Source organism: Dermacentor silvarum, chromosome 6 (assembly GCF_013339745.2).
Source record: "Dermacentor silvarum isolate Dsil-2018 chromosome 6, BIME_Dsil_1.4, whole genome shotgun sequence".
Taxonomy (NCBI): Eukaryota; Metazoa; Arthropoda; class Arachnida; order Ixodida; family Ixodidae; genus Dermacentor; species Dermacentor silvarum.
In genome coordinates, this window is record NC_051159.1 from 145,554,837 (window position 1) to 145,581,966 (window position 27,130).

The 27,130-nt window shown below is 47.9% G+C and overlaps 1 protein-coding gene across 3 annotated transcripts in view; it reads right to left on the reverse strand.

Annotated features, from left to right (window-relative positions):
• Positions 1 to 2,290: 2,290 nt before the first annotated feature.
• Positions 2,291 to 27,130, reverse strand: part of LOC119456147 (paraspeckle component 1) — a 46,393-nt gene continuing 21,553 nt past the window's right edge. For 2 of the 3 annotated variants that reach the window (XM_037717764.2, XM_037717762.2), the window contains one exon: positions 24,756 to 27,069. In XM_037717764.2, coding sequence (XP_037573692.1) covers positions 24,894 to 27,041 — 2,148 coding nt within the window. In that variant the 5' untranslated portion in view covers positions 27,042 to 27,069 and the 3' untranslated portion in view covers positions 24,756 to 24,893. Of the gene's footprint in view, positions 2,390 to 24,755; positions 27,070 to 27,130 lie in introns of those variants that run through there. The other variant, XR_005193069.2, reaches the window with a different exon arrangement.

The following is a 27,130-nucleotide window of genomic DNA, read 5'->3' on the forward strand; positions in this document are numbered from 1 at the left end:
GGCTTCCGAGACGGGAAGATTTCGGAGGCTATGGTAGACCGCTTGTACTGCTTGCGTTTCGCTGCAGATCGGCGTACGTGGGGAAGTAAAAATACAACGCGCTCCTGGCTTCCATTGCGCTGCCTCTCGCACTTTCCGGACGCACACACACCGATCTGTTAATAAATATGAGACTTGAGTACTCGATTTTTGGTTTCACCTTGATTTAGCCAATTGATAAGTATACAAGCCCGTTCTTAGTCAATGCCTCAAAATGGGCATGTGTCACTAATACCCTCTTTACACGGTCACCCTGAACGACCATCGAAATCAACGACAGTTGAACTTTCAAACTGGCATTGAAGTGAATGGCTGTTAACTGCGCTTACACGGACTTTCGGGTTAAATTTTGCTATCACATGAGCGCGCTGAATCGAGAGTAATATGCGATAAATTATTGCGTATTTCCTCGCTACTTTTGCATGGTTATCTTTAAAATCTGTTTTATTTATTATTGCGCTGCAACATTTCTCTTAGACTGCAAAAAATTTTAACGTGAATCTAGACGATCCAGTCGGAGCCGTTAGATTTTTTTAGTTGGCGAGACACGTGTAGCAACATGTCAGTCATGGACTTTGTCCACACGAAACGCTTCGCAGCATCGGCAGCTGCAGGTAGCACGTTTTCATCCACGGAGGCTGCCATCTTCCCGTCTCCGTTCAGGGGCTGTCAACTGAGACCCTCGACCTCCGTTGAGGCCAACGATAGTCGAGATGTCAATGACAGTTGGAGTTGCCGTGTAAATTCGGTAAACTGCCATTGACACCAACTGCCATTAGCTCAATGGCAGTTGAGAGTGCCCGTGTAAAGAGGGTATAAGATATCAACGTAAAACCTAACATTTCATGTTGCCTCAGATATCTGTAACACCAATTTAGTGGAACGATAAATTTCACATACTTCCATTTAGCCATTCGGTATGAGCACTAGGAACGTGCATGTCCCACTACACGTGGCACAGAATCCCCGTATGTTGCTTGATACGAGTCGTACTTTTCCATGTATACACCCATCATCACATCGCTGCCTATACGTCTCACACCATGCATCCGCTTGAAAAGGGGCTAATTCACAACGGCATGTGCGACTGATGACGTCCATCGCCACCTAAAATGCGAGTGTATACGGACGCCCTGTTTCTGCGCATCTGATTGGTCCAGAAGGCTTTATCCTGACCACTGAAAAACCAAGAAGCGGGCGACTGATCCAAAACAGTTCCCGAGAAAAGCATTTTGCGACTGAACCTTGGTCGCACGACCTCCTAGTTGCCGGCCTGAATGAACACTTATAGTTCGCGTTTCGGTACAGCTAGCGAACGATGCATTACGCAAACATGATTGCATGGGAATAGACCTGTGAGGTGGGTAAACTCATTTCACGATATTTCTCGTTGCATAGTATGAGCGTTAAGTTGTGCGCATCGCCGTTTGTTGTAAATCACATAGTTAACCGCTTCACTAAAGCTTCTCTACATAGATTTCAAAGTGGGTGTTGGATATGCATAATCTTCTGCAATTGTCGGTACTCGTGCAACAGCGAGGATCAAGCGGTCAATTTAGTTTTAGGCTGCCATTACAGCGACCGGTGCTGCCGATCTGAGAGCTCCTCCGATGAAGCAACAATTGCTAGAAGTGAAACAACTTCCGGATATGGCGGCCTCCGGTGGCGAGAAGAAACTAGCGAACCTTGAACGTCTGATATAGCGAATACATCTTGTGCAACGGTGCTCGTTGTATTCGGCCTCGACCGCAGTTATCGCACTACCATGGGCGTCAGGCATGTTTGAATTGATCGCGCTGGTTCCACCATCACAATTCTCGCTCCAACCTTACGGCTCGGTGAACCTTGTCTCCCCAAGTCGATCACTTGGAATCGACCAAGCCTGCCACTTCCCCTTTCCAGCTCATCTTCGCGCAATATTAATACCGGTTGTACAATCACACACGAAGAGTCCGGTGGGCGTTGTTAAGGGCAGCACCGCCAGACTAGAACAATAACCAATCGACCCTGATCGATCGGTGAAACAGAGCCTCCAATGCAGGGGACACAATTTATTGGCCATTGCCATGGAGAAGGAACCACCTACCGCTCTGCAAAATGGCAGCGTCGTCCAGCTGGCCACCATGTCGTGATATAAACTCACCTTTCTCACATTCCAGCGACGGCCGTACAGGTATCGACGAAAATGTCCAATGTTTTCGCAGCAAACGCAATAGCGATGCAGCGAGGAACCACTAAAGACAAACATACGTTCAATCGGTAATCTCGCTTTATTTGACTCCACTGAACGACGGCCATAAGCGATCCACCGTGTTCGAACCACTGCTTGGCCCCACATCTTCAGAGGGACCTAGATAAGAACGAGAAAAAATATTCGTTAAGTGCTTGGCACGTCCCAACGGCGAGTGCTTCCAGAGTTCCGCTGACAAGCTGCAAGTGAAGGTAAGTAAGCGTCAGTTGCTGCTTCTGCGCCCGTGCCTACTGCGTGCAAGCGAAGCGTGAGCGGTCAGCAGTTTCAACAGCCCGGAAAGCAACGTTCATCGTATAGTCTGTGATGTGGCCTACAAGTTACTGCAGTAAGCGCAAGGCGAACATGCAAAGCTTCTCGAAACACGAAGATTTGTTTCTCTGACTAAACGGCCTTAGCATTCCAACATTAACGTAATGACGAAAAAAAAATTATAGAACGCAGTAGAATGGGGATAATTATCAGTGTGCATGTGTGTGATATGAATATTGTGCGATATGAAATCCCTGTCGCGTGGTTGTCGAACAAGGCACAAACAGCATTGCACCAATGATGCGGCATCTGTAGTACACAGCTCGCGCGTCGAAAAAGTAGATGTGAAATGCGCGCGGTACTGTAGGTCGGTAACATTTATGGATATCAGTGCAACGGAGGTAAAATTTATCAACACAACACAAATAATTTAAGAAATATTTCTTCTCAGGTGGCTAATGATGTCGCAGCAGGCGACGACAAAACGGTAAGGTTCCAGTAATAGCTCAAAGGAAGGCGTTTCAGGTAAGTGCGTCCCAAACATACTTCCCAGCAGCGTGTAAAACTTTCACCCATTACGCTTTACATGAAAGTACTCGACATGCGATCCGCTTCTGGCAGTGTTAATTCGGTCTCAAATATCACTATTCGCACACCCCCCTGAAAACGAATTTAGAGTAGCAATAGGAAAATAGTCGTTTACGTCGCTTGGTCGACTCGCACCACCAAGCAACGTAGGTTAGAGGCGTCGAGACCGACGCCGGATTTTCTGCGACACGGGGCCCTTAACGCTACCGCGTTAAAATATTGCTGGAATATATTCACACACGCTTCGTGCTCTTCGCTGCGGCGGCGCAGTGCGCCCTGTGGGGAGCGCGAGAAAGCAGCCTTACTGCATGCACCCCTCACGCACGACGCGTTTCGGCCGTTACAATGCGGTGTGCCGATGCATTGCTTTAATGCTAACATCAGGCGATTACCCCATGCTTGACATATATAGAGTCGATGAGCTAATCTAGCGTTCCGCGCAAATGACCTATACTCAAACAGCTCGTCTGATACAAGGACACACAGATACCACAGAACAAGCGCTGTTTGAGTTCTGAAGATGGACGAACTAGACCTCACCGAGATGTTAAACGCAAATAATGTGAACATCACTCCCGGTGCGTGGCCTTCTCTCTGGGTGAACGGGAAAACAACTTTTTAAGCTGGCTCCTATTTTCCTTCTCTGCAGCTGGAAGACGTCTCACAGAAAAACTACCATCTTGAAATCGGAGAGCGGCGGCACCATGTTTTCGCGGACACCCCCGGCACCTACACAGATAACCTTCCCTGGCGGTGCGAAACATTGGTACGAGTACGTACGCAGTGTGTTTCATTGTTTAATGCGGTTCACTCAGAAAAGTTTTCACGGAAACGCCAGAAAGTATGCAAACGCGCTCGATGGCAACCGTCAGGCGCTGTTTTCGATTCCCTCAGGTAGGTGCCAAGAGTAGGTAGGTGCCAAGAGGCCCTTCAGAAAGCTGATGCAAAACAACGTATCTGCGTTGCTACCGAATGGAGGTGTCGCTGTAAAGCTCTCAAGATGGCGAAAGCGGGGCACACCGCAAAATACCCGTGCGCTGTACCTTTTAAACTTAACAGCTGCGCGAAAAACAGAGACATTTGGCCCAATCACCACTTATGCACAAAAAGCTAGCCTTGAGCATTGCAGAATTTTTCGTTTTGTAAATCTTAAGAAACAATAAGGACCACAAAGTGTCCAGCGTTCGTACCATTCAAAGCACGTAGGGCCACGAAAATGAGTGAATAGCAGGGAAGTGCGTTCGACAAGGTAGAACGCTAACCGCTAACCTTTTTAACGCACACCTCAACAATATTTTGCAGACCACACAAAAACGCTTATTAAACACGGACCCCTGAAAACAAAGCTGTGTTAGTCACAATTAGACTCTTAAACATCCGCTTCGCTCAAGTGCTTTTTTTTTTTTTTTTTTACAGTTCTTTTTCTGCGCTTTTTGACACAAAAGACCCCTTTTACTGTACATGCAAAATGACCAAGAGGTTATAACCATTTAGTACTGCGTGCGCTTAAAAGATGTCAGTGTATACCGTGTGTCGCAGCTAACATTAGCCAAGCTGTTGAGCGAAGTTTTAAAAACACGATGCATGATACAATTATAAGACCTACGGTGTTCGGTCGTCATAGGCCTGACAACCGAACACCGTAGGACTTAAAATCGTTTCCTTTTTTTCTTTTTTTCTCGTTGATCAGCTTGGCTAACGTTAGCTGGACACCCTACATATCGCTGTCCTACCACGTGCCCGGCATTCCACCTCTAAATGCGAGCTCAGCAAAGACGGAGACGTCCAGTGTTCTTTATTATATTGCTTAAAATGTTCTCAAAATGGGTTTTATGTTCATATCAGCTTAAAAAGCAAGAATGGTCACTCGCGCGTGAAGTGATTACCTAAGTGGAAGTTCCAAGTGCTTTGCGAGTAACAAAACGAAAGACAATACTGCACGTACTATGACCACGACTACACCAGCGACGCAAATTGAAAGCGATTACATACAAATAACGTCTGACATGGGTACCGTCACATATAAAACCGAAGAAACCCGACAGAGCGCTTTTATTCCAATGAAGAAACGGCAATTTCTGGTACAGCCGTCAGCAATATGAAAGGAAACACCAATTTTTTTTTTTCCAACGCCCGTGCGGACTACACACACGTCCTTCGCAAATGTTTTTAAGGAGACTAAATGTTCACCAGAAAAACTAATCGTTGTGTGTGATGTTCCTAGACATGAATCAACGCATCACGAGTTGTCATGAAAACAAGAAGAAAAAATATTCTTAAATACTAAGCCGCCCGCCTAGGGCGAAGAAAGAACACTTTCTCGCTGTTTCTAACAATAAACGTTCATTCTTCCTCCTCTTCTTTCATAGTACTGACGACTGTACATTACATTATCGTTTTCGTATGTCTTTCCTCTTGGTACCGCTTTCCGAGGTGGCTCATCAGGGCAAGCGTGGAAATGCTGCAGAGTGAGTTTTGCGAACGTTTTAAACGGAATGATTCAGTGTTTGCGTGAGTGTACACAAAAAAAGTTTATATTACAACACACAGAATCGACTAGCAACCGCAATGCAGGAAAAAAGACGGATTCGCGCGATAACTAGCATGCGCCCTAAGTATGCCTTAGTCTGTTTCTCCACTAGATGATGCTGCGCAAGCTGGCCCACGCGTGTAACGGAAAATGTCACGAGACTAGCGCTAAAATTGGATGTCCACCAGGAAGCCTGTGCCAGGAAAATGCAACGATTGACACAAGATTTTTCAAAGTAATGACTTTTGTGGACAGCTCACAGCGTGGTCTAGAGGGAACTTTGCTGCTGCCGGCGTTCAAGCTACCACACGGAATCTCCTGGTAGTACATGAATTTGTCTTCGCGCTCGTGGCTTGGAACGTTAGTGTGACATTATTGTACGTTACCTTTCCATTTCAAAATCACACTTTTCTAAACGCATGGAGGGAATAAGTTACAGCGCACATACATAAACCACTGCGTATTGTTGCGCTTATATAACGCAAAACGTTGTTAACTGTCAATTTGCAGTCATAGAGCCGTTTTAAGACAGAAGGACGATGTTTAGGAAAATTCGTGCACTACCAATCATTCCCATTCTTTACCCGCCGTGGTTGCTCAGTGGCTATGGTGTTGGGCTGCTGAGCACGAGGTCGCGGGATCGAATCCCGGCCACGGCGGCCGCATTTCGATGGGGGCGAAATGCGAAAACACCCGTGTTAGATTTAGGTGCACGTTAAAGAACCCCAGGTGGTCCAAATTTCCGGAGTCCCCCACTACGGCGTGCCTCATAATCAGAACTGGTTTTGGCACGTAAAACCCCATAATTTTTTCCCATTCTTTCCTAGAAAACTGGTTCGCAGTGAAGTTGAAGAAAACGTCCGCTTCAGGCCTCCCTGAGGCGAGATTCGCACGCGCTACGCACGTTTGCCAGGGGCAAATCAACGCCGCGACGCGCTTTATCGTCTACCACTATCTCCACATTTGGCCAAAATTATTCTCGGCACCCTAACGGAGAGTTTCCTTTAGTCTACATACACACTTCATTACAAGCGGGCGCTGCGTGAAACGAACGCCACGGGCCTCTGGCGTCGTCCGCTTACAAGTGCGGGTGTAACGTCGCCAAGCAATACAATCGTTACCGTGCAGTGGTTTTGACATTTTTCTTCGACAAGAACATTGACGCGACACATTTTTTTTTTTCTTTTCAAACGCAATTGTAGTTGTACAAAGCACCACAAGATATCACTACTGCTGTCCACGGCTCCGGTAACGGCAGCGCTAGTGGCATCATCTAGCGACGATTTGGTCAACTACAACTTTCTTAAATTGTTACTATGTGGCCCGATTATTGGAAGGAAATAAATTACAAGGACACCCTCAAAATGACAATGCCGATTCGTTTAGGAAAGCGGATAAGCGAAATATACAGTCAGTCATGCAGTAATATACTGCTCAGCCAAAGTACACCGCTGTTTCGACGCAAGACAAGCGTAATTATGACCACGACATGCTCTTCGGGGGACCATTATCGGAAAGTTTCGATACTAACACCAGAAGCAGTTCTGCTAGCGCCCGTCATACAGCGGTCCAATCAACACAAACAACGGGCAGTGCATGCCCATCTGGCTTGAGGTTCTATGGGTCTCTTCCTAGCATATCGAACTTTTCGAATGCAGTTTGCCATCGAAGATTCGTTACATGTCAACAATAAGACTTAGTTTAAGCAAAAGACATTTTCAGCTTGCGAGGGTCCAAACCCTCTACGCTCTAGAAAAAATAGTGCCAAGCGTCGAAGAGCACGAAATAAAGTACTATAACAAGAAGTAAGGTTTACGAAAGTTTTGGCCCCTACAGAGATACAAGAAAAGCAACGTCTTCATGCCCAGCCTTATCGCGACGCGACGTCAGCAAATTTTGATCTGCGTCATGTCACGATAATGTCAATGACGCCTGGTAAATTTCGAGACGAACAAAAAATCTTGCGTTTACCAACCTTCGTATTTGTTAAACATCATTTTGCGTGAAGCGTAGGGTAGCTTCTACAATTGCACGCGCGTAACAAGCTTGCGAGGGTCCAAACCCTCTACGCTCTAGAAAAAATAGTGCCAAGCGTCGAAGAGCACGAAATAAAGTACTATAACAAGAAGTAAGGTTTACAAAAGTTTTGGCCCCTACAGAGATACAAGAAAAGCAACGTCTTCATGCCCAGCCTTATCGCGACGCGACGTCAGCAAATTTTGATCTGCGTCATGTCACGATAATGTCAATGACGCCTGGTAAATTTCGAGACGAACAAAAAATCTTGCGTTTACCAACCTTCGTATTTGTTAAACATCATTTTGCGTGAAGCGTAGGGTAGCTTCTACAATTGCACGCGCGTAACAAGCCACAGGCGTCTCGCGCCGGCCGCGCAAACGGCCGGCCTGCTAACACTACCCATTGCGAGCCTCCCAGCACATGTCAGGCGCCAACAAAACCGAAATTTAGGGCGAATTCGGCATCCATGACACCCACCAGGTCACCACACTCGGGACGTCTAGAGATTTTGATTCTGTCGAACATTTCGAAGAACTGCACTCGCCTGAATTAGTTCAAACGGTGCGAGTTGCGCAACCGATATTTTTCCCGCGTTGCTGAAGCGTTGGCGTGCACTCGTTGAACACACAGGGGGGTTCAACGATTTAGAATTAACATTAGTCTTATTTCATAATCTCGCAATTTAGAGAATACGATAACATCCCATTTTACGACTGCCTTGCCTATTATGTTCCGTTATTTTACGACAGGCCTTCTGTCTACTGCTATTATAACACGTGTCCGCACTGGATATATTTCCATTTACGATGTTTGATGAAAACAAAGGTTGGTTATAAAACACTAACCCAGGCTAAAGCCGTATTTTTCAATGGGGAGCGAAATCGCACGCGCCAGCACAAAATGAGGCGACTATACAGACGCCATCACAGCTTTAAACAATGCAGCTGCATTACACCAATATGCTCGTTAGCAGAACCACCGAAACTGCTCATTTATGACAAAATGATAAAAACACGGAACGGAATATTTACCATTATTGCAAAGTAAAACATTACTGCATATCAACCCCTACAAATATCGTATGAATTAGCCCGGTCACACTGGACTACGTGAGGCAAGATGACACCCAAAGATGCCGCAGTCGGCAACGTGGCAGTCGATTTCACGTATTTACATTAGTTTATTCTAACCACAGAACGTCTGGTGTTGAAGTCCACGTGAGCGTTCGGCGTGCAACACAAAGCTAGTACGAGAAAACAAAACGTAAGCAGCAATATCAATAACCAAATACTTGATGCGAGTGGTCTTGCGGCGAAAGGTCACGACTGGTCAAATGGCTCCACAACGATCTTGAAATGTCAGCGCACAACAGCTTCGAACACACGCGTCATCCATGCTTTTTAAAGTCGAGCTAAAAGCTTTACTTCTTCCTTCTGCTGCTCCTTGCAGCGTAGTTTTGAGGCGACACTTCTGCAAGTCGTCCTCGCGCGCGCACGTCAAGATACCTACGACTGTACACCAGCGTTCTAGAGCCAGAGCGCCAGTGCTGTTCAGTCCGGTCCGTTTATTATTTTTTAAATTTTACGTTATACCATGAACTAACTAGCTTAGCACGAAAAAAAAAAAAAGTAAAATTATCCTAGCGCCGGCAGCAAGACGGCGCTAGGATCAGTCAGTACTACGCTCCAATACTTCAAAGCGTCCTGCCGTTACGCGATTGCGCGTAGCAATGCAGTCACGCGCGGTATCTGGTGCAGTGGTTGACTTGCAGCTGCTCACGACTAATACCTGTGCCCAGACGGCTTCTGCCGGAACCACACGCGTGACTAAGATGTGTTCCTAACATCAAGCGGTCACGTGGCTTACATGCGTATATAAATAACAGTGTGGAGACCATCCACACATACATATATTGCAGTAGAGCTTAGCGAACTCGTCGTCCACGAGCATGAGGCAAACGTATGTAACTGATCCATTCGTCAGCTAGGCAGCTCTTACAATCCTCTCCCAAGTGGCGTTTGTTCCCGGACAAAGGCACAACAGGCGGTGAACGTCCGTTGTACAGGCTGGGGCAACCCACCATGGACAGTACAATTTTGTTAACTCCGCCTGTCGATTATGGTTCCGCCCGCAATCCACAATCCGAGGCACACAATCACAGCTGATCGCAACACCTCCTCGGCAGAAATGCAGAGTAACAATTCTGCAGATTATGTCAACTTATACAGCGCAAACCGACCGATAGTTTCTCTTCACTGTTTCAACGTTGAAGATGGTCACTTCTATACACTGGCTCGTGGTCCGAGTGTCAGCAGAATTTTGCATAAGACCAGTAAATTCACCAACGCGTTTACTTGAAGCAAATACGAAGTCACCGCGAATGCGTTGTTAAAGCAGCTCGGACAACAGCGGCACATAGAACACAATGTGATGATTGCACCGAGAAAAGTGTACCCACCCGTACGTTCCTCTTACACAGACGTCTTGACAGAGAGAGTAGACAGCCACTAATAAAAGTTAAAAACAATGCTTCACCACAGCATTGCCGCTTACCGTTACAGAACTGGTCTCCTGGAAGTTTCAGGGAACCAAACAATACTCCGTTTCATACATAGCAAGCAACGCTACGAAGGCCAGGGTAGACGAAATTCTGTCGCTGCTCGCATCCACGACGAAAAATAGCTCGTCACATATGAAAGACACAGGTATGCTGTCACGATTCAGTTTGGGTTTGGCCTGCGATTTGCACCCAAGAGATGATGGAAAGAAGCTTTCGATAGGACGCAGTTTTCGATCGAGCGCTTCGGGCTTCGCATCCTCTGTGCGCTCGACAGTCGCGATGTGCGGGCGCAACCAGGCCCGCAAAGACGACGCAGTGGTCCCACAATCCTACCGGAACCCCACGAGAAGTTTCCGAGGCGACCATCTACGACGAGCCTCCTTACAGGTCCTGGAAGACTAAATCAACATGCTGCCCGGCGCCTGAGTTCGTCGCAACGGCATGAGTGAGTGGTCGACATCCTCGCAAGCATTGCACATGGGTCTAGGGCGCGTTGTGCCGTGTGCACACGTCGGGTGACGGACGTCTTTAAAGGTCACTTGCATATGCCATTTGTACGTCTACATATATACCTGTGCCCTGTCCACTATCAAAGTCAGATATCATAGGCCCACGCTTCCTATCACATATGCATCATGTAATTCGATGTACCATCAAGTACCATACTTCTGTGCCGCTAAGTGTGACGTCCTTATTACGTGAAAGCGTCGCAGATCTGAATCTGTTTACCACTGAACAAGTGGAGTGGCGTTCCTGCGACCAGCGGCCACAGCGCACCGCTTGCACTCGCGAGTTGTTTGGGCTCCTCCTCACATTGGATTAGAGGGAAATGAGGCAGCGGATGCTGCCGCCCGCGCGCTTCTCACCGGGCTCCTTTTTTTTTTTTTTCTCTGACCCCGCCGATCAGGACTCCACCCCTAACCCAATCTACTCGTATAGAGAAATTACAGCTTACTATCAATCCAGCCACGAACTCTACCCCCGCCCGTGTAGAGGCCTCAAAAAGGAGGAGGGGCGTCTCCTGCTCCGCATCTTAACGAACACTATACTGTGCCCGGCGGCTCTTAAAAACATTTCGATCCGGCCTTTACTAGAGCTTGCCCGCACTGTGCGGAAAAGTCCTCTGACCTCTACCACATGGTGTGGGCTTACACAACCAACCCTGCCTTCCCCCCTTACCCAACCCTACCCGGGAGGACTGGGATGCTGCCCTGCTTGGCTGCTCAGACCTACGGGCCCAAAAGGCCTTAGTTGAGCGCGCCCAGGCGGCGGCTACCGCCACTGGGGTCCCGTACGAGGGACTCCACCTAGTGTTTGTAAGGGGCGGCCTCTTCAGGGTCGTACCGAGCATACCTCCTCGTATTTTTTGTAATACAATTAAAAGTTTTTCACCACCACCACCAAAACAGTACGCCGCATACTAGAAACACATAGGTGCACAATTGATGCGCGATTAGACCGAACCTTTAGTGCTGAAGTTGTAGTATCAATATGTGAAGAGTTTAGCTATTTTATAGAACGCGTCGCAGACCAATAACTGCACTGTTCAGCGACGCACACGGTCCGGACCGCACTAATCGCGTAGCAGCGTTGCCCACCGAGTATGAAACGAGTATAAATTCGCGCAGAACATCCACCTCGTCGGGACGAGGCACGCGGAAGCCGACGGGGCGAATGAAGTCTTTAGCGAGTTTTAGAATAGGGGCCCCAAACGTTTTGGGACCCTTGAAGAATGCATCGAAGCCACTGCGCATGCGCGAACTGCGTTTGGGTTTTGCGTCGGGCACGCTATTTCACTTATTTCGCGGGATCCCCAACAGCTTTGCGTCAACAAACATGGCGGCGCCCATCGAAGCGACGGCTCGAACCGAGCACCAAACTGGACTCGATTCATGTAACGCGTGAAGTTCGTAAGCTAGGAGCAGTGACTGCGGTTATCGCTTTCTTTTAACTAACGTGCGTAATGAAGATTGATTCATTAGACGCCACTGATTCCGAATTCGATTTCATGGCTAGTGGGCCTAACATGGATTAGCTTAGCTGGTGAATGCTGTAAACTTGGTTACTCAAAATTAAGCGCAACATATCGCTTGCTGCTTATAACCTCTAAATTGCAATCAAACGCAAAAACACGAAAGGCAAAATAAAAATTTTGATCATAAGATGGTATAGTTTATTTTATTATTTATTAGTTTTTCTTTGAAACCGTAGTGGCGCTGCAAGCACAAGACGCTATTCGGAAACGCAAAGCCCTATTCTATAACTCTTCACCCTGCATGCCCCAACGCTAACACCCACAAAGCTATTTGGGGCCCCTATTCTAAAACTATTACGAAGGTCTTCGGTAATCTCGGTCACGACCATTGGGCGGCACACCACCGTCGTGCGCAACTCCCACAAGCCATCACCACCAGCGCGACGGCCTTAGTGGAGGTTAGGGACCATCAGACTTAAATGATGGCAGCAGGTGATTTATTGGCATCCCTTTTGAAACGGGGCGGCCACAAATAGTCACCTAGCCTGCTCGAGTGTCTCAGGTATGCTATACAGCAGTGGTAGTGGCGACACCTTGTGGCCGTGTCTTTCTTAACCACACAGCGCAAGAAACGCTCGTGCTTTCTCTTTCTGATGGACAAGAGACTGCATTAATGAACATGTTGCTTCGGAAGTCTTCATACCACGAACTTAATAGCCCCCCCATCATAGACTATGGTTCCAAATACAGTGCCATGTGACCAGGCTAACATACGTCACAGACGGCGCAGCAAGTGACGTTAATGGTTAAGTGTCTGGTCTTTTGTATAGGTAAGCACATACGAATACACTAAAACTGGGCTAAGTCCTTTACTGAGACACTTCGCGCGTACCACTTAATTGAACACAGCGGTGCCAACTTGTTACTTGGTAGTTGCTACTAGGAAGCTGGCATTCCATATTCCTGAACGTGAACTGTGCGTTACACCGGCAGGGTAGGCGTTCAGGAAAACCCAGCCAGAGCCAGACTGGCGCGCTATTTTTCGGAGACCGGTATGCAAATAAGACGTGCTCGTCGCAGCGCATAGACCGAATACCACACCACAGTGCAGAAGGGCGGGGGACATAGTCGAAACATCACTACGCCGCCAACCGACGGGAGAAATTCATTCTTGCGCTACGAATTTTTAGAAGGTTACATCGTCCTATAGGAAAATAAAAATCAAGGCCATAGGAAAGGCCAAAGAACCACGCGCCAATTTGTTGCACGTGGTCCAGCAGCGAAAAACAGCGTTTTATATCTGCCGTCATGCCACATCACGAAAAAAAAAAAAAACTGCACTAATTCACTGCGCAATAAGTTTGCTCTGGCGACTAAAGTACTGCACAGTTCAGAACACAAGCATGCCAAAATTGTCAAGATGGGGAAATTGACAGAACAGTGAAGAATGGCTGCACACGTGAACCGGAAACGAACGACCGAAGTTTTTAGCATTTTCTAGAATCACAAATGGAGAGGAAGGACAAACAATATGTCGAGACATAACGTCTTATCGGAGAACCATTTGGCGCTGAGCCATGCTCCCTCAAGGGCTGCAGAAGATAGCGTCAACCTTTCCTTTTTCCTCACGAACCACTTACTCGGAGAACCGAAGAATGAGAGATTATCAGGAGCGCGCAATGCCAGAAATTGTCAACTGTCTTAGATTTTGTAAAATTAATTACCATCCACGCTTCACTTGTTGGGCGAGGGCAGTTGTCACGGGAGAGTACAGGGTAGCTAACTGCATGCACATAGCGAACGTGCAGCAGTACATTCTTTTTTACATTCTACAATGCCTCAGGGGTACAGTACCCTACATTACGTTTAAAAAAAAAATCAGGAAGAGAATGCAACATAACTGCTGCCCAGTAGTCGAAGTCTGCCGCAGTTGAAACTTCAATACAGAATCGTGCCTTGCAAACACAGAGGCAAACCATACGACGTTTGCGCTTTCGATACAACTCCGATCAATCCAGACCTTGAGCCACGTCACGGGACTCTAGACATTCCCGCATGTAACGCACAGTTGAGCAAGATATTCCAGTTAAAAAACCTCGCGGCACAAGTGCGATTTTTCTTCTAGAAAAATCTCCCATTTTTAGCCAGTCATTTGTCAGTCAAAGGCCATAGGACATGACACAGCCCGTTACCGAGAGGCGGCATAAAAGCGCTACCAGTATTAGGCTGCGCAGCAGAGGCCTAAAAGGGGGCGCACGTCCCTGATAACGGACGCCCAAGAAGCGCCCAAACGTTCAGAGTGGCACGATAAAACGAAAAAAAAAAAATTTCAAATACAAATCGTGTTTCGTCCATAACAATTTGTATTTTCTTAGTTGACGGCTCATAAGCCAATACTAGTTATGCAAGGGTCACTTTAGGAAAATATGTCGAGCTCAATAGATCGACTGATTATTCTAGAAGTCGACCATGGTTTCCTGCGACTCAACATCTTACTTCTCTGCGCAGCAGAAAATTGCCGCCAAAGTTCCCGCTGCTGCTCTTGGATTTGAGCCGTCCACGACAAAAGGGAGGAGTTCACGCAACCTCCATCTATGGCACACTGTGAATCAGCCACTTCAGGCCTCACAGGAAAGGTACTATATATAGCCCACAACATGTAGCGCCACCCCGATTTCCAATTTTCATAATTTAGTAGCTCGACTTCATACTTTTCTTTAGTGTCCATTTAGTGTTGACCAATATCACACAAATGAGCGAGCAAACATCGTTGCCGTTGCTTTGGAAGAAAACGCGCTGCTGACGTAGCCAGCACTTAGCTTTTGTTTGAAGTACTTCCAATGCCGGAAATAGATGCTTTAATAGGTGATAGTCACTGAAAACCTAATCGAGGCTATAAGTATGCGATACAGAACTACCCAGTGTATTTTGGCGACGCTTCAGGCCCTTTCTTGCAGACGGCGTTTCGCACGCAACTATAGTCGAGTACAACTTTAGAAGGCAGCGCCACTTGCAACACGAGCCTTCACCAATGGGCGCGTCATGCGCGACTGACGTCATGAGCCGGACTGCCGGTAACCCCACCGAAGGTGCACATGACAGCCCGCGCTTCGAACTGGGCCGAGCCGTAACAAGGATGCAATCGGCTGCCGCGCTTCGGTCATCTGAGCGGGGCCTCTCCTGCCTTCGTAAGTTGCACCCGACTATAGCCAGAAACAATATGCAGCAATGCGTCACACACAAACGACACTCAGTTTCCGGAGGCGAACATTGTTCGACATACCTATGTTACCTTGAAAGTAATTTGATTTACAATCAGTATTTTACCACAGAAACGCGTCGACATCAGATAAGTGGAAATGCTACGCAGAAGACTCATGAACGCTAGCAGCGACTTTCAACATTACGGTCGTACATGTTTTCTAGTAGCTTAAGCCTTGTTATCGCAGCCCAATGGCGTTCAATATTAGCCTTTATATGGTCCTTTACGATTCTATGCAGAATTTGAGTTGCCAACGTTACAGTGAAGAGGCGCCTCAGTGGCGCAAGCGCATTCTGTAACGCCCGTTTCACATCGAGCGATATTGCGCTGCGTAAAATCGTGGCTGTGGTATGTGCGATACCGCAGGGAAGTTCACCACATGAGTAGATTACAAAACGGCGCTCAGAAGGAGCCGACGGCACATTTGCCGCAACTGCGACGTTCGGACGTGCGAAATCACGCCACGTGAAACAGCCTCTACGCAGTCGAAGACAATGCCGCCCGGCGAATAGATGCACGAATCCTCGAATTCTGCGCCGACATTACATCAACGAAACACAGGCGTTTGTTCAAGCACAGCAGCCGTGGTGATTTCAAATTGAACACAACCAAATCGAAGAGCTCGAACGACAGTTGCAATTCGCTAACATCGTATTCTTTCACGGCTCTCGTCTTCTCGCCGCGACTTCGTGTCGATTTCGTATCCGGCAAGTGACAGATTTGCCCTTCCGATTGCATACTCAACACCATCAATAGTTGAAATATGACAATTTTATGACAGAGTCGACTTGCTTGCGGGCGTTACCATCGTGATCAGCTGCAAGAAAGACTCGTCGTAAGATATTACGATTCCTTCCTTACCATTTCGTTCTTTATCCGGGTTAGGTCGAACTCGCTAAGCTGCCCGATGCCTGTGCATGGTACAAAGCTAGGCGCTAAGTTATTGTTGAATGCACTAAAAACCAGGGGTTCTCAAGCCTTGATAAAAATCATGCTTGTCTAGGCGCCTCGCCTCTCTCCTACATTGTCACCCAGTTACAAATAAATAATAAAATCGTAACACCTCAAGCGGTAAAAGTGCCGCACATGTCATTAGTCAACATTGCGAAATGGAACATTTGTACATTAAAAAGGTGCAACGACGCAACGTGCATGTCAGACGCGAGTGTTCTAAAAGGTAATTAGAAGCGAGAAAGTACTTCACACACATGCAGATTTAGGTTCGAACGCGAAGTTATTGCTCGACAACAAAATCGGTTTCCTCCTATACAACTCATGGGTGGAAGCTCCCGTGAAAGGTGACGCCGACTACTATTGGGAGACCACGGCCAAAAGAACATGAAATAAATCATGCATTGCTGAACTACGCTGCTCGCAAACTGCTTGAGAGCCCCTTGTTTGAGTGCAACTTCCCAAGTTTGAAGCGCAGGATAGTGTACGACGACACGAGCGAACATAAGCATTGTCTTAGTGAATACGTGCACCAACACACCCCAACCACCTTACCGTCGGTCGGCGTAAAGGTAAAAACTACGCGGCAGCTGTGAGCAAAGAGCTCTACTGTTGGCGATGCTTGGTGCACGTGGTCGCAGCGAAATGGCACATCCAAGTATTTTCGCATGTCCATGGCTGTCTGGACGGGTTGTCCAAAACCTTGGACAGCGTCACATCTCATAATTCCATGCAAAACAACAAGAGCCAAAAATGGAAGACTAGTCTTTATACAAAACCAAAATAGTCTTCATTCAGTTTTTGTCGTTTTTCTTCTTTCCCGTGGTTATGGCAGGATCGTCTTGCAGTAGGCGTCTTCGGCCTCGTCCACGAGGCTTCTTCGAGGCAACGTCCGATGTACCCGGAACACCAGTCCACGTAAGCTCTGTTACAGAGGCATCGAAAGCATGGCGTCCGGAGCGTCTATTGTAGACTTTTTTTTTTCTTTGCGCCGCCACCTTGAAAGAACTGAGCGGTTATTTTTCAGGGCTATGTGCCATGGCACTATTGTTCCACACTAATGCAACGTCATCTGTATGTATAAAAATAATTTCATGTTCGTATTGCAGCAGTTGGAAAGCCTCTGCTGTAAAAGGTAAGCACGTCTTGAAACTAACGCACATTTGGGGCTAAATGAATGTACAGCGCGGAGATCGTCGGCCCGTTATGATGCATAACACGTGTTGTGCGTATCACTATTGAAAGAACATTGTTCAATCCTTCAGTCACGATTGGAAAGTAGCAAATCAAATGCAGGAGCAATGAGGACAGCAACGGGTGTAGCGGTGCACTCCGTAAATGCACAAGGAGCACCATGACTGTTTCAGTGCTGGTATTAGCAGCGACCACAGAACATAAAATGGTCAACCAACAGAATAGGCCTTACTCACTGACCAATTAGCGTTAGCCTTGTCATTTTATAGGAGTACCAAGCCCTGACAGAAGCCTTCAGAAGTGAGCAGCCTAAACTCGGCTGCGAGGCCCTGAGTTAAAGGAGCATTCAGAGTAGCGAAGACGAAATTAGGACCGTCAAGCAACTAGGCTTAAACTATGGTGAGAGTGACTTAGGTTGGAATATACTGCTTCTCGAATACCAACTAGGTCAGTTAAGCCAACCGGCGAAGGCCTGATGCTACAGAAAGCGATAAACGTGGAAACGACGACAGCTGTATTTCGGTTGCGACAACGCCTGACCAAGGCTCAAATGTTTAATAGGAAGGATTACATTCCATTTGGTGAACAGAAGCAGCCTGGTAACTTTGAAGATGAGCACACACATGCTATGGGCGGAAAAAACCAAGTATGGCGAGCTCCGGGGGAAAAAACTGCCTGGTTCACATTTGAATTAAGTGGATCAAACACATGCATGTCGACATGTTCTCTGCAGCAGAGGACACAAGCACTTGCGGCGTTTCATGATTTGTAGCATTCATTTAGCCCCTTGTCATGCGTTCCGAAATCTGCCCAATGTGTTTGTTACTTTTGTTGTAATGTCCTTCTATCATTTTTTTCTCCACTTCTTTCGGTAGCCATTCCTGCACGTTTGTGCATCGCTATCAGCACGCTAGCCATATAAAGAGACTCCTCTTTCATAGAAGAGGTATTAGAAGTGCCACCCGACAGTCTTCCGGGATCTCGGCGACTTCTGCAGCATGCAGAGCAACTGCACCTCGTGCGACACAGCAGACAAGGACCCCAACGACATGGCCACATGCGGGCGGTAGGTATGTCAATACATGAAACACCACCTCGGCAACGAACTGAAGACCCGGGGTGCGAAGTCCTCTGCCATGCCATATCCTGAACACATCGGCAGCGGGGACCTCCAACAAAGGGCCATACTTCACACCTATTCCCGCGCAAAATCTCCCTTAAAAGCGTAGTCTGATCAGCCGATGAAGCGGAAGAAATTCATATTTTACATCACATGACATGGAATGCAAGCGCATCGCCAGAGGCTCTTGTAATGAGCCTACCATCGCGTGTTTTAGCTAACAATTTTAAGTGGCTACCTAGCATTAAGGCTACGAAATGCCCCGTAGCCTAAGAAGACATTTGAACCGAACGACTTGCACAATCAATCGTTGCTTGCACGAAAGAATGCCAATTTTATCATTTACGGCTCCTATGCACCTGCGTAGGAGCTACTTCTGAAGACGTGTTTCCTTGAACCTAGAGTTCAAGCTAATGGTGCATATCTGGGGGCACAAAAAACACCACCCTTGTCGAAGTGTCAACTGTTCTCACAAATGAACCGGCTCAGTCACTTCCGCTGTTGTATCCAATTGGATCATGCCCATTGACTGTCTTCGAGGGTTTGGAAATCTGAAGTACAGGTGCGACCACTGCTAGTGGGAACACGGGAGCCCGTGGCGTCCCTACGCGGCTTGCTACCACTGGCACCTCGTTAAGTTTGCCACAAGCTCCCGTGCTCCCGCTAGAAGTGGCTGGTTCTGTACCAGGCGACTCGCTTCCATACTTCCACCGAATGCATCCGCGAGAAACCGCCTACATACAAGTCTTTCTGCAATGCTCGTTGCCATCTAGCGGCAACACATCTAGGGCGGCACCCAGCAGGGTCTTGAATATTTCAACTTGCCTCAAAGTGCGAATAATTAGACATTCGTGTTATCACGACTAAGTATCACATGTATAAGCCTGCACGTGTGCAGTGTAGCCAAATATGCTTTTAATTGCATGGCTATCTACAGGATGATCATATTGAATTTTTAGGTAATTTATAAAAATCTGTAGCAGGTCCTTGAGCAGGTTAATTCAGAGAGGCAGACATTACCTCTTTATTGACGAGTGTTGCAACATACAAGAATTTTTTTTCTTTTGCGAGTTTGAACATTCAGCATGAAGTTCCCAGCTAAATGTCTTCGGTGAACACCGAATGACAGGCAGCAAGCGTCATTTGTTGGTCTAGAGCAGGAACATGGACGGGGAAAAATAAGTTTGGCACGCGACACACTATCTTTTGAAAGCAAGGTCAGAGGAGACAGGCCTATGCAAGTTCAGATATGAGGAGAGCTGGCTATACAAATTAAAAACGAAGCCTTAGGTGGCTTGGGGTGAAGCCCATTTCCAGTTTCCTGCCTGGGGTTTTCCCCCTATTGCTGAAAAAATTTTCGCAAGTTTCTTTTTGTTCATTATGCTTATTAATGTGTTTTGCAGATTTAGATAGAAAATAAACATTTTTATGGGTTTTTATGTGTTTCGTCATTAAAGGGTTAACTACTTACAACTTACTTTACTGCACATATCGCAATTTACGACTTGTAGCTGATAAGTTTGCAAGGCACATCCACTTGGAATGAAACTCCAGAATGGCACCAGTTTGGAGATATGCACCATCAAATTCGCCGTAAAAATCTGCTGTTCCACTTCCTAAACAAAACGCTTTTATGCACTGAAGCAGAAAAGTAAGCTAACCGGAATGTCCACGCATTTTGTTCCACACTTTAAAAAATTTTTTCGAGACAGGTGTCGTCCTGGAAATTCATTTCATGTCGATGCATCTTGCAAGCTCACCGGCTACAACCGGTAAATTGCAATATGTGCCGCAAAGTAATTACGATTTAATTACTTCATGGTAGTAATGTCCGCCTCTTTGAGTAATCCAGCTTGACGACAATTATGCTATCTGCCACAGGCGATATTTAAAAATTCCTTAACTTAAAAATTATTATGTAAAATTACGGGCAGGGCCCGAGTCATCCTGACTAACCGGGGAGGGGGGGGGGGGGGGGCTAATTGCGGATTTGGAATAAATACAGCGGAATAGTTTTGCGTTATCCCAGCCTAGGTATAGGTCTCACTTTTTACCCACAGCTTCACATCAAAACATCCACGCCTGCTTCAAGCCCCATTCCACCCCCCCCCCCCCCCCCTGCAACGGCAGACAACTTTCCCAAGTTAGCGGGCACTTCTGGTGTGTAGATTGTAGCAGTACACATTGGACAGCAGCCCATTTTCCCAAACCAGTACCTCATTGTGGGTTCGATGCAATTGAATTATGAGCCGCACAGTAGATTACTAGAATATTGCTCTGCTGTCTGCAACTTGTGGAGTCTGCCGGTTATGTTGATTTTTATGCCATAATAGGTAGGGCCAATGAACCCGTGACATGAGCAAACAGGTGAATATTAACTGAATAATGCAGAGCTTAGAATCCAGGAAGATAGCTGCCTATGCTCGCGGAAACACTATGCGTCGGCAAACAGCACGGATAGTGCGAGTGCTCCAACTAAGTGGAATTTTGTGCTGACGGCGCCATTCGAGACGAACGCCCTTCATTACATTGTACGCACAAACCAGGCTTGTGGACGCAATTGCGGGCCTATGGCAAGATAGCGCTGAATGTTGTCTGCACACGCTGCAGGTCCACAAGCCTGTAATATGGCACTGTACTAAAACTATGAATGCGAAAGTTCCAGAGGCATCTCAATTGTGATGGAGAGTGTCCACAACAACGGCTGGCTAACCTCACAAGGCCCAACATTACCATTCGTGCTATGCCAACTTTGATAGCTCGAAATTGCGAGGGGAACTTAACGTGAAGTTCATTATGTTATTCTTGATAAGTAGCGAGTGTTCAGTTGCAGGTAGTTCGGCAAACGAGCTAAAAATGAATTACTAAACTTCCGAGCTTTCTGCTTTGGTACAAACGTATATTCCCCGGTCAAAAATACCCCGATGTGGAATGGTGCTTGGACTTTGTGGGGTATGCCACCATTGCTACACACAATAATGGGGCCCTGGAGTGGGTGCAGCAACACAACTGTGTTGATGTATCCTTGTGCCGGGGCACCGTCTCTCACACCCGTATTCTGGAACGTTCCTCCACTCCAAAATGTTGACAGCAGTGCTGCCCCTTGACAGAACCAGTCACTGCACTGGTTCTGTCACTGACAAAATCCACGGCGAGGATCGTTTAAGAATATGGGGAGTCAGCCTTCAGCGCGCGACACTGCGAATGTAAGTGACAAAGGACACCGAGGTCACACTAACTGGTGTCGGACAAGCAAGCTGCTCAGTGGCCGTTGGGTGGCATCGAGAAGGAATAGGCAGAAGTGCGCCCGAGAAACTGCAATAAACACAATCTCAAGATTTCAGATGCAACAACCAACGACCACAAGGACAGCCAATGTTACAAAGGAATCGGCAACAGTGGCTGTTAAAGATGCTTCTCCGTAATGAATTTCCAATTAGTCTACAGGATCACGATTCTGCGATTGCTTTAGAAAGGATTGCTTTTATATGCAAACAACACCAGCAAAGACTTTTTTGTGCACACAGCCTTGAAGTGTATGGCGGAAGCGCAATAATTCCTTAGCCGGCTCCTGTACTGTAAGGTACAGTGAAGCAGCTTAATCTTGTTCTGCAATCTTCATTATAAAAAATGCTCACAGCTCATGAGTATTGTTCTGTTACACAAGATACAGTATAACGTAAATAACCGCATAATGAAGGGTGTGCACATCATGATGCAAATTTCAACTATGCAAAAGCCTACATTGGCAGGTAGTAACATAAAATGGATAACTATAAACTTATTTGATCAACCAGGGCTCTATCACATGCAAATACTGGCTGCATGTAGACTAACTCGAGAATTTTCTACACGTATTAAAACTGCAGTAACTGATCAGTTAAAGCGTGATTAAGGCACGCTGTTCACATGTAACCAAACGTTCGCAGTGCTTCGAGTCGCTGACAAATACAGCCCTAATGAAACAATTCGTTAGCAGTATGAAAATGCCATGTATTCTGGAATATTAATCCGTAGAAGAGTCCAGTACACATTGACCGGAAATCGCGTGCAGTCCAAGGTATGCTTGATCTTATATGCGCAACATTAGCGTTACTACTAAATGACCACCCCCCCCCCCAAAAAAAAAGAAAAGGGGGGAGGGGAACTGTTCTGCCTCAACATTTAATACAGAAGTGTTCCAAGCACACTTCTGTTTCCTCTCCTGTACTACCCACATCTCATACTAAGCCACTGCCGAAAACAAGGTCATCCCTATTAATGAACGAAAGGAGCAGCACCGTGCACCGTCTGTAAGTACTTCTACCGCTAGAGATATGAGCCTGCTTTGCTTCATCTCATTTCAAGCTGAGGGCGTATCAGCATTTTCTTGTCAATATTAATAAAATGTTTTGACGCTGTTAGGCCTCGGATGCTACCAATAGCTGCGAAAGCGGTTCGAGTTTTGCTCACCAGATGGGCGCCACGGCATTTCACACTGGCGGCCTGGAACAGATTTCTACTGGCAATGGCAGCATATTAAACCTTTAATACAGCTTGGTTAAAACATAGGCCTCGTGGTACGGTTAAAATATTTTTATGTGCGCACTAATTTATTCAGACTACAATGTAAATTTGTCGTTGCGTTCTTTCGCAATATTGCGTCCATGTGGTTGCTCCAAGCCGCGACAAGGACTGCCTATCGCTGTCGCTTGAATATCATTTGCATGGCTGCCGCTTTAGGCCCTGTATTATCAGCCACGATGAAATTTCCCAATTTCTAAGCCCAGCCCACCAGTTTTCATGCTGGCGAAGATAAAGATACTAAATACTAAGGAAATGGGGGGAAGTTGCCTCTGTACCGAACCCAAACGTAACTTAGGGTTGTATGAATGCCTTCGATCTGAGTCTCTAAGCACGCTAAGCCACCCGAAGTTCGCTCTTGTAGAGAAGTAATGTTTTTATGTCGTATTTCACGACAAAAAAAGCACACGCTTATAGCCTAACCAGTTACAAAACTACACCTGCGAGGAATAGAATGACGAAGCGTGAATAATCAAAGCATTATCTTGATAACAGGCACTTCGAGCAATACCCGCTGGTAGAAAGCCGACATATTCCGTTTTTGAACACTACAACTGCAGCGGCGCATAACGCAGTTACTGATTGCCAGAGAAAATCTACACATATTGCTTGTAACGATGGTCCCGGCTTCCTGGGCGCAGGTAATCTGCATGCCTCAAATCTTTAAACATGCAATCATTAGTTTAACTGAACTTATAAGCTAGAGAATGACCATGCGGACAGAAAAATTGACGGCTTCATCAAAGTGGTTTCGTGCAAAACTTATGTCATTACAATGAAGCCCGAGTCAAACTCTGCACTTATTACCACAAAGTATCTAATTCAAGGATGATGAAAATTCCTTATGTGCAAAGCGTATGCTTGACCAATACAAATGCGGGGCTCAAAACTCGGTAGGAGCTTTCTAGATAAAGGAGGCCTCAACTGCCCATGCCCACACCACTTAGTTCAACAGTGCAACCATAGCAGGTGATACAGCGCCAACATGAATGTCACTGGGACATCATGTCCCTCAAAGGACAAATGAACTTTAGACAAATAGCATGAGATAAACGGACATATCGCAACGGTGACCAGGACGAATTCCGGCATTTCGCAAACAATGGCCTAGTAAAAGAAAACCTCAGCTATGCAAATGACAAATAATTCACTAATGTAACAGCAGCAAAATTAACATTCTGTTGCAAAAGCAAAAGAATGTTGAGAGGCAGTAACAAGACTTGTCGTTCCCTTGGTTGGCGCAACGCCTACAGTGATGCCATAATGTCGAGTACGCTAATAAAAGTAATATGCAAGTTCTACACGTGCACGCCCAAAAGCAGCTAGTACTGTTCCAGAGATTACAATAAAATCAAGTAGCTTGAACGCGCGCGGGGCCGTGCTCGCTCAGTTGGAGCCAGCAGGCGCCGCCATGCGCCCACAGCGCCAAAGCAGGTGTGCGCACAGACGCTTGCTTGGTGTTTGAACTATGTTTAATGGGCGACAAAGAGACAGTGCAATGCATGGCAATGTTTACAGGACGAAGACAACGACGAAAGAAGAGTGAGTGTGTGACACGACCCGGCCTGATTAGATGGAGTGCGCTTAAGTTATCAGTAGCGGCGCCGCTTCGGGTCCCGGTCAGCGTAGTCGTCGGGGCGCCTGCCATCATCGGGCGGCATGCCGTAGTGTGGTTGCGGCGGCTGTTGCTGGTCGAAGCGCGACACGCGGGTGCCGCTGTCGTACGAGCTGACAAACGTGGCCCCCTCAATGGCTGAGGCTGGAGCCTTGGTCTGGGCAGCTGCGGCCGCCATCGGGTCATGCTGCTGCTGCTGCTGCGGCGCCGCCATCTGCTGCATGCTAGCTGCATGCTGGGCCGCTTGCTGGGCAGCCTGCTCCCGGCGTGTGAAGCCCAAGATGTCTTCCTCTCGCTGGCGCAGCAGCATCTCTTCCTGGCGGCGTATCTCCTCGCGCCGCTTTTGCTCGGCATGGCGCATTTCGCGCTCGTGCAGAAACATCTTGCTCTGCTCTTCCATGATGCGCAGCTGTTCGCGCAGAAGCCGTGTCTCGTGTTCGTAACGGTAGTACTCCATCTCTTCCTCGAGCTTGCGTCTCTCGTCCTCCATCTCACGCTCCAGAAACTCTCGCTTCTGCTTTTCCAGCTCCAGCAGCTTCTTCCAACGGCTCGAGAACTCGTACTCAAAGGTGCCAGGCTCGGCAAAGCGCGGGCCCAGCTCACGCTCCTTAAGGTACTGCGGGTTGTTCTTGTTGATGTTCTTTTCAGGAAAGCCATCCTCTTCGTCGCGCAGGTCCAACGGCTCTACAAGCACGGGCCGCGGCGATGCGGTGAGCAGCAGGCAGCCCTGCGAGGCCTTCTTTAGAGCAGCCATGGCGCTAGTCTTGCGAGCAAACTCTACAATGCCCTCTCCCACAGAGCGGCCCCTGTCGTCCACGATGACCACAGCACGGTCGATCTCGCCAAAGATGGAGAATGCGTCTTCCAGCAGCTCGTTGGACACAAACGGGCTGAGGTTCTTCACCTTGAGTGATGAACCCTGCGTGGCGAAGCGCACCTGCAGGTAGCGACCCTCGTGTGGTGTGTTGTCTAGGGCGGCCTTGGCCGCCTCGGCTTGCTGCCGCTGCTCGTACTTGACAAAGCCGAAGCCTTTCTGGGCATGCAAGAACACCTCGAGCAGCTCTCCGAACTCGCCAAACATGCGCCGGAACTCTTCCTCTGTCATGCTGTTGCCCAGGTTGCCCACAAAGAGACGGCAACGTGCCCCGCTACGCTTCACAGGCTGAGGGTGAGTGGGAGGGGGCGGCGGGCCCTGGCATGGGACACCGCCAAATGGTCCCTGCTGCTGCTGCTGTTGCTGCTGCTGCTGCGGGCCGGGACCACCCTGGGGCCCGCCCTGGTCCGGTTTCTGCTGCGTTGCGTACCGAACGTTCAGCCGCCGGCCGTTCTTCTCAGTGCCGTTAAGGGCGCGCATAGCCTTCTCCGCTTGCTCATGCGTCTTGAACAGCACAAAGCCGAACCACTTAGTCTTGTTGAGAAAGATGTCACGCACCTCACCGTGCTCTTCAAACATTTTGCGGAACAACTCGTCGTTCATCATGTTCGACACGTTGGAAACAAACAGTTTGCAATTTTCTGCGTGCTCGCCGGCCGGCTTGTTCGAGGCGTTTGTCGCATTTGCAGAATTGATCGTAGCGTTGGCCGCGCCCTGGCCACCGGAAGCATTCGCGACCGGCTGCGAGTTCTGGTTGGCCACAGGAGACGGAGGCTCCACCTTCGGGACCGGCTTCGTAGGAGTCGCCGTTTGCTGGTTCGGGGTCTGCTCTTTCTTCTGCTGCTGAGCGGGTGAGGGCTTCTGCTGCACCGGGGTTTTCTGCTGCTGATTGTTAACCTGCGCTGGCACCTGCTGGGGGCGCGGGGTTTGTTGCGGAGACTGCTGCTGCTGCGTTTGACGCGGAGACTGCTGCTGCTGTTGCTGGGGTGGTGGCGATGGCTTGGGGGGCTGGGATGATCGTGGCTGCTGCTGAGGTGGAGGCATCGACTTTGACGGGTATCTGTTGTCCTGCTGGTTCTGGTTGTGTGGACTCTGTTGGTGTGGGCTGCGTGCGCCATCATGTTGGCCGTAGTGGCTGTTGCGTTCATCGTACTGCCGGCCACCGCCACCGCCGTAGCCGCGGTTCGCTCCACCGCCGTATGGCGAGTGCCGCGGCGGGTAATTAGACGACGAGCCACGTCTTCCAGACATCTACCTTCGCTATTGGCACACGAAACCTCTGCAGACACGGTGGTAAAAAAAAGACAAACACATTGCGGCATACAACAAAATTCCAACTA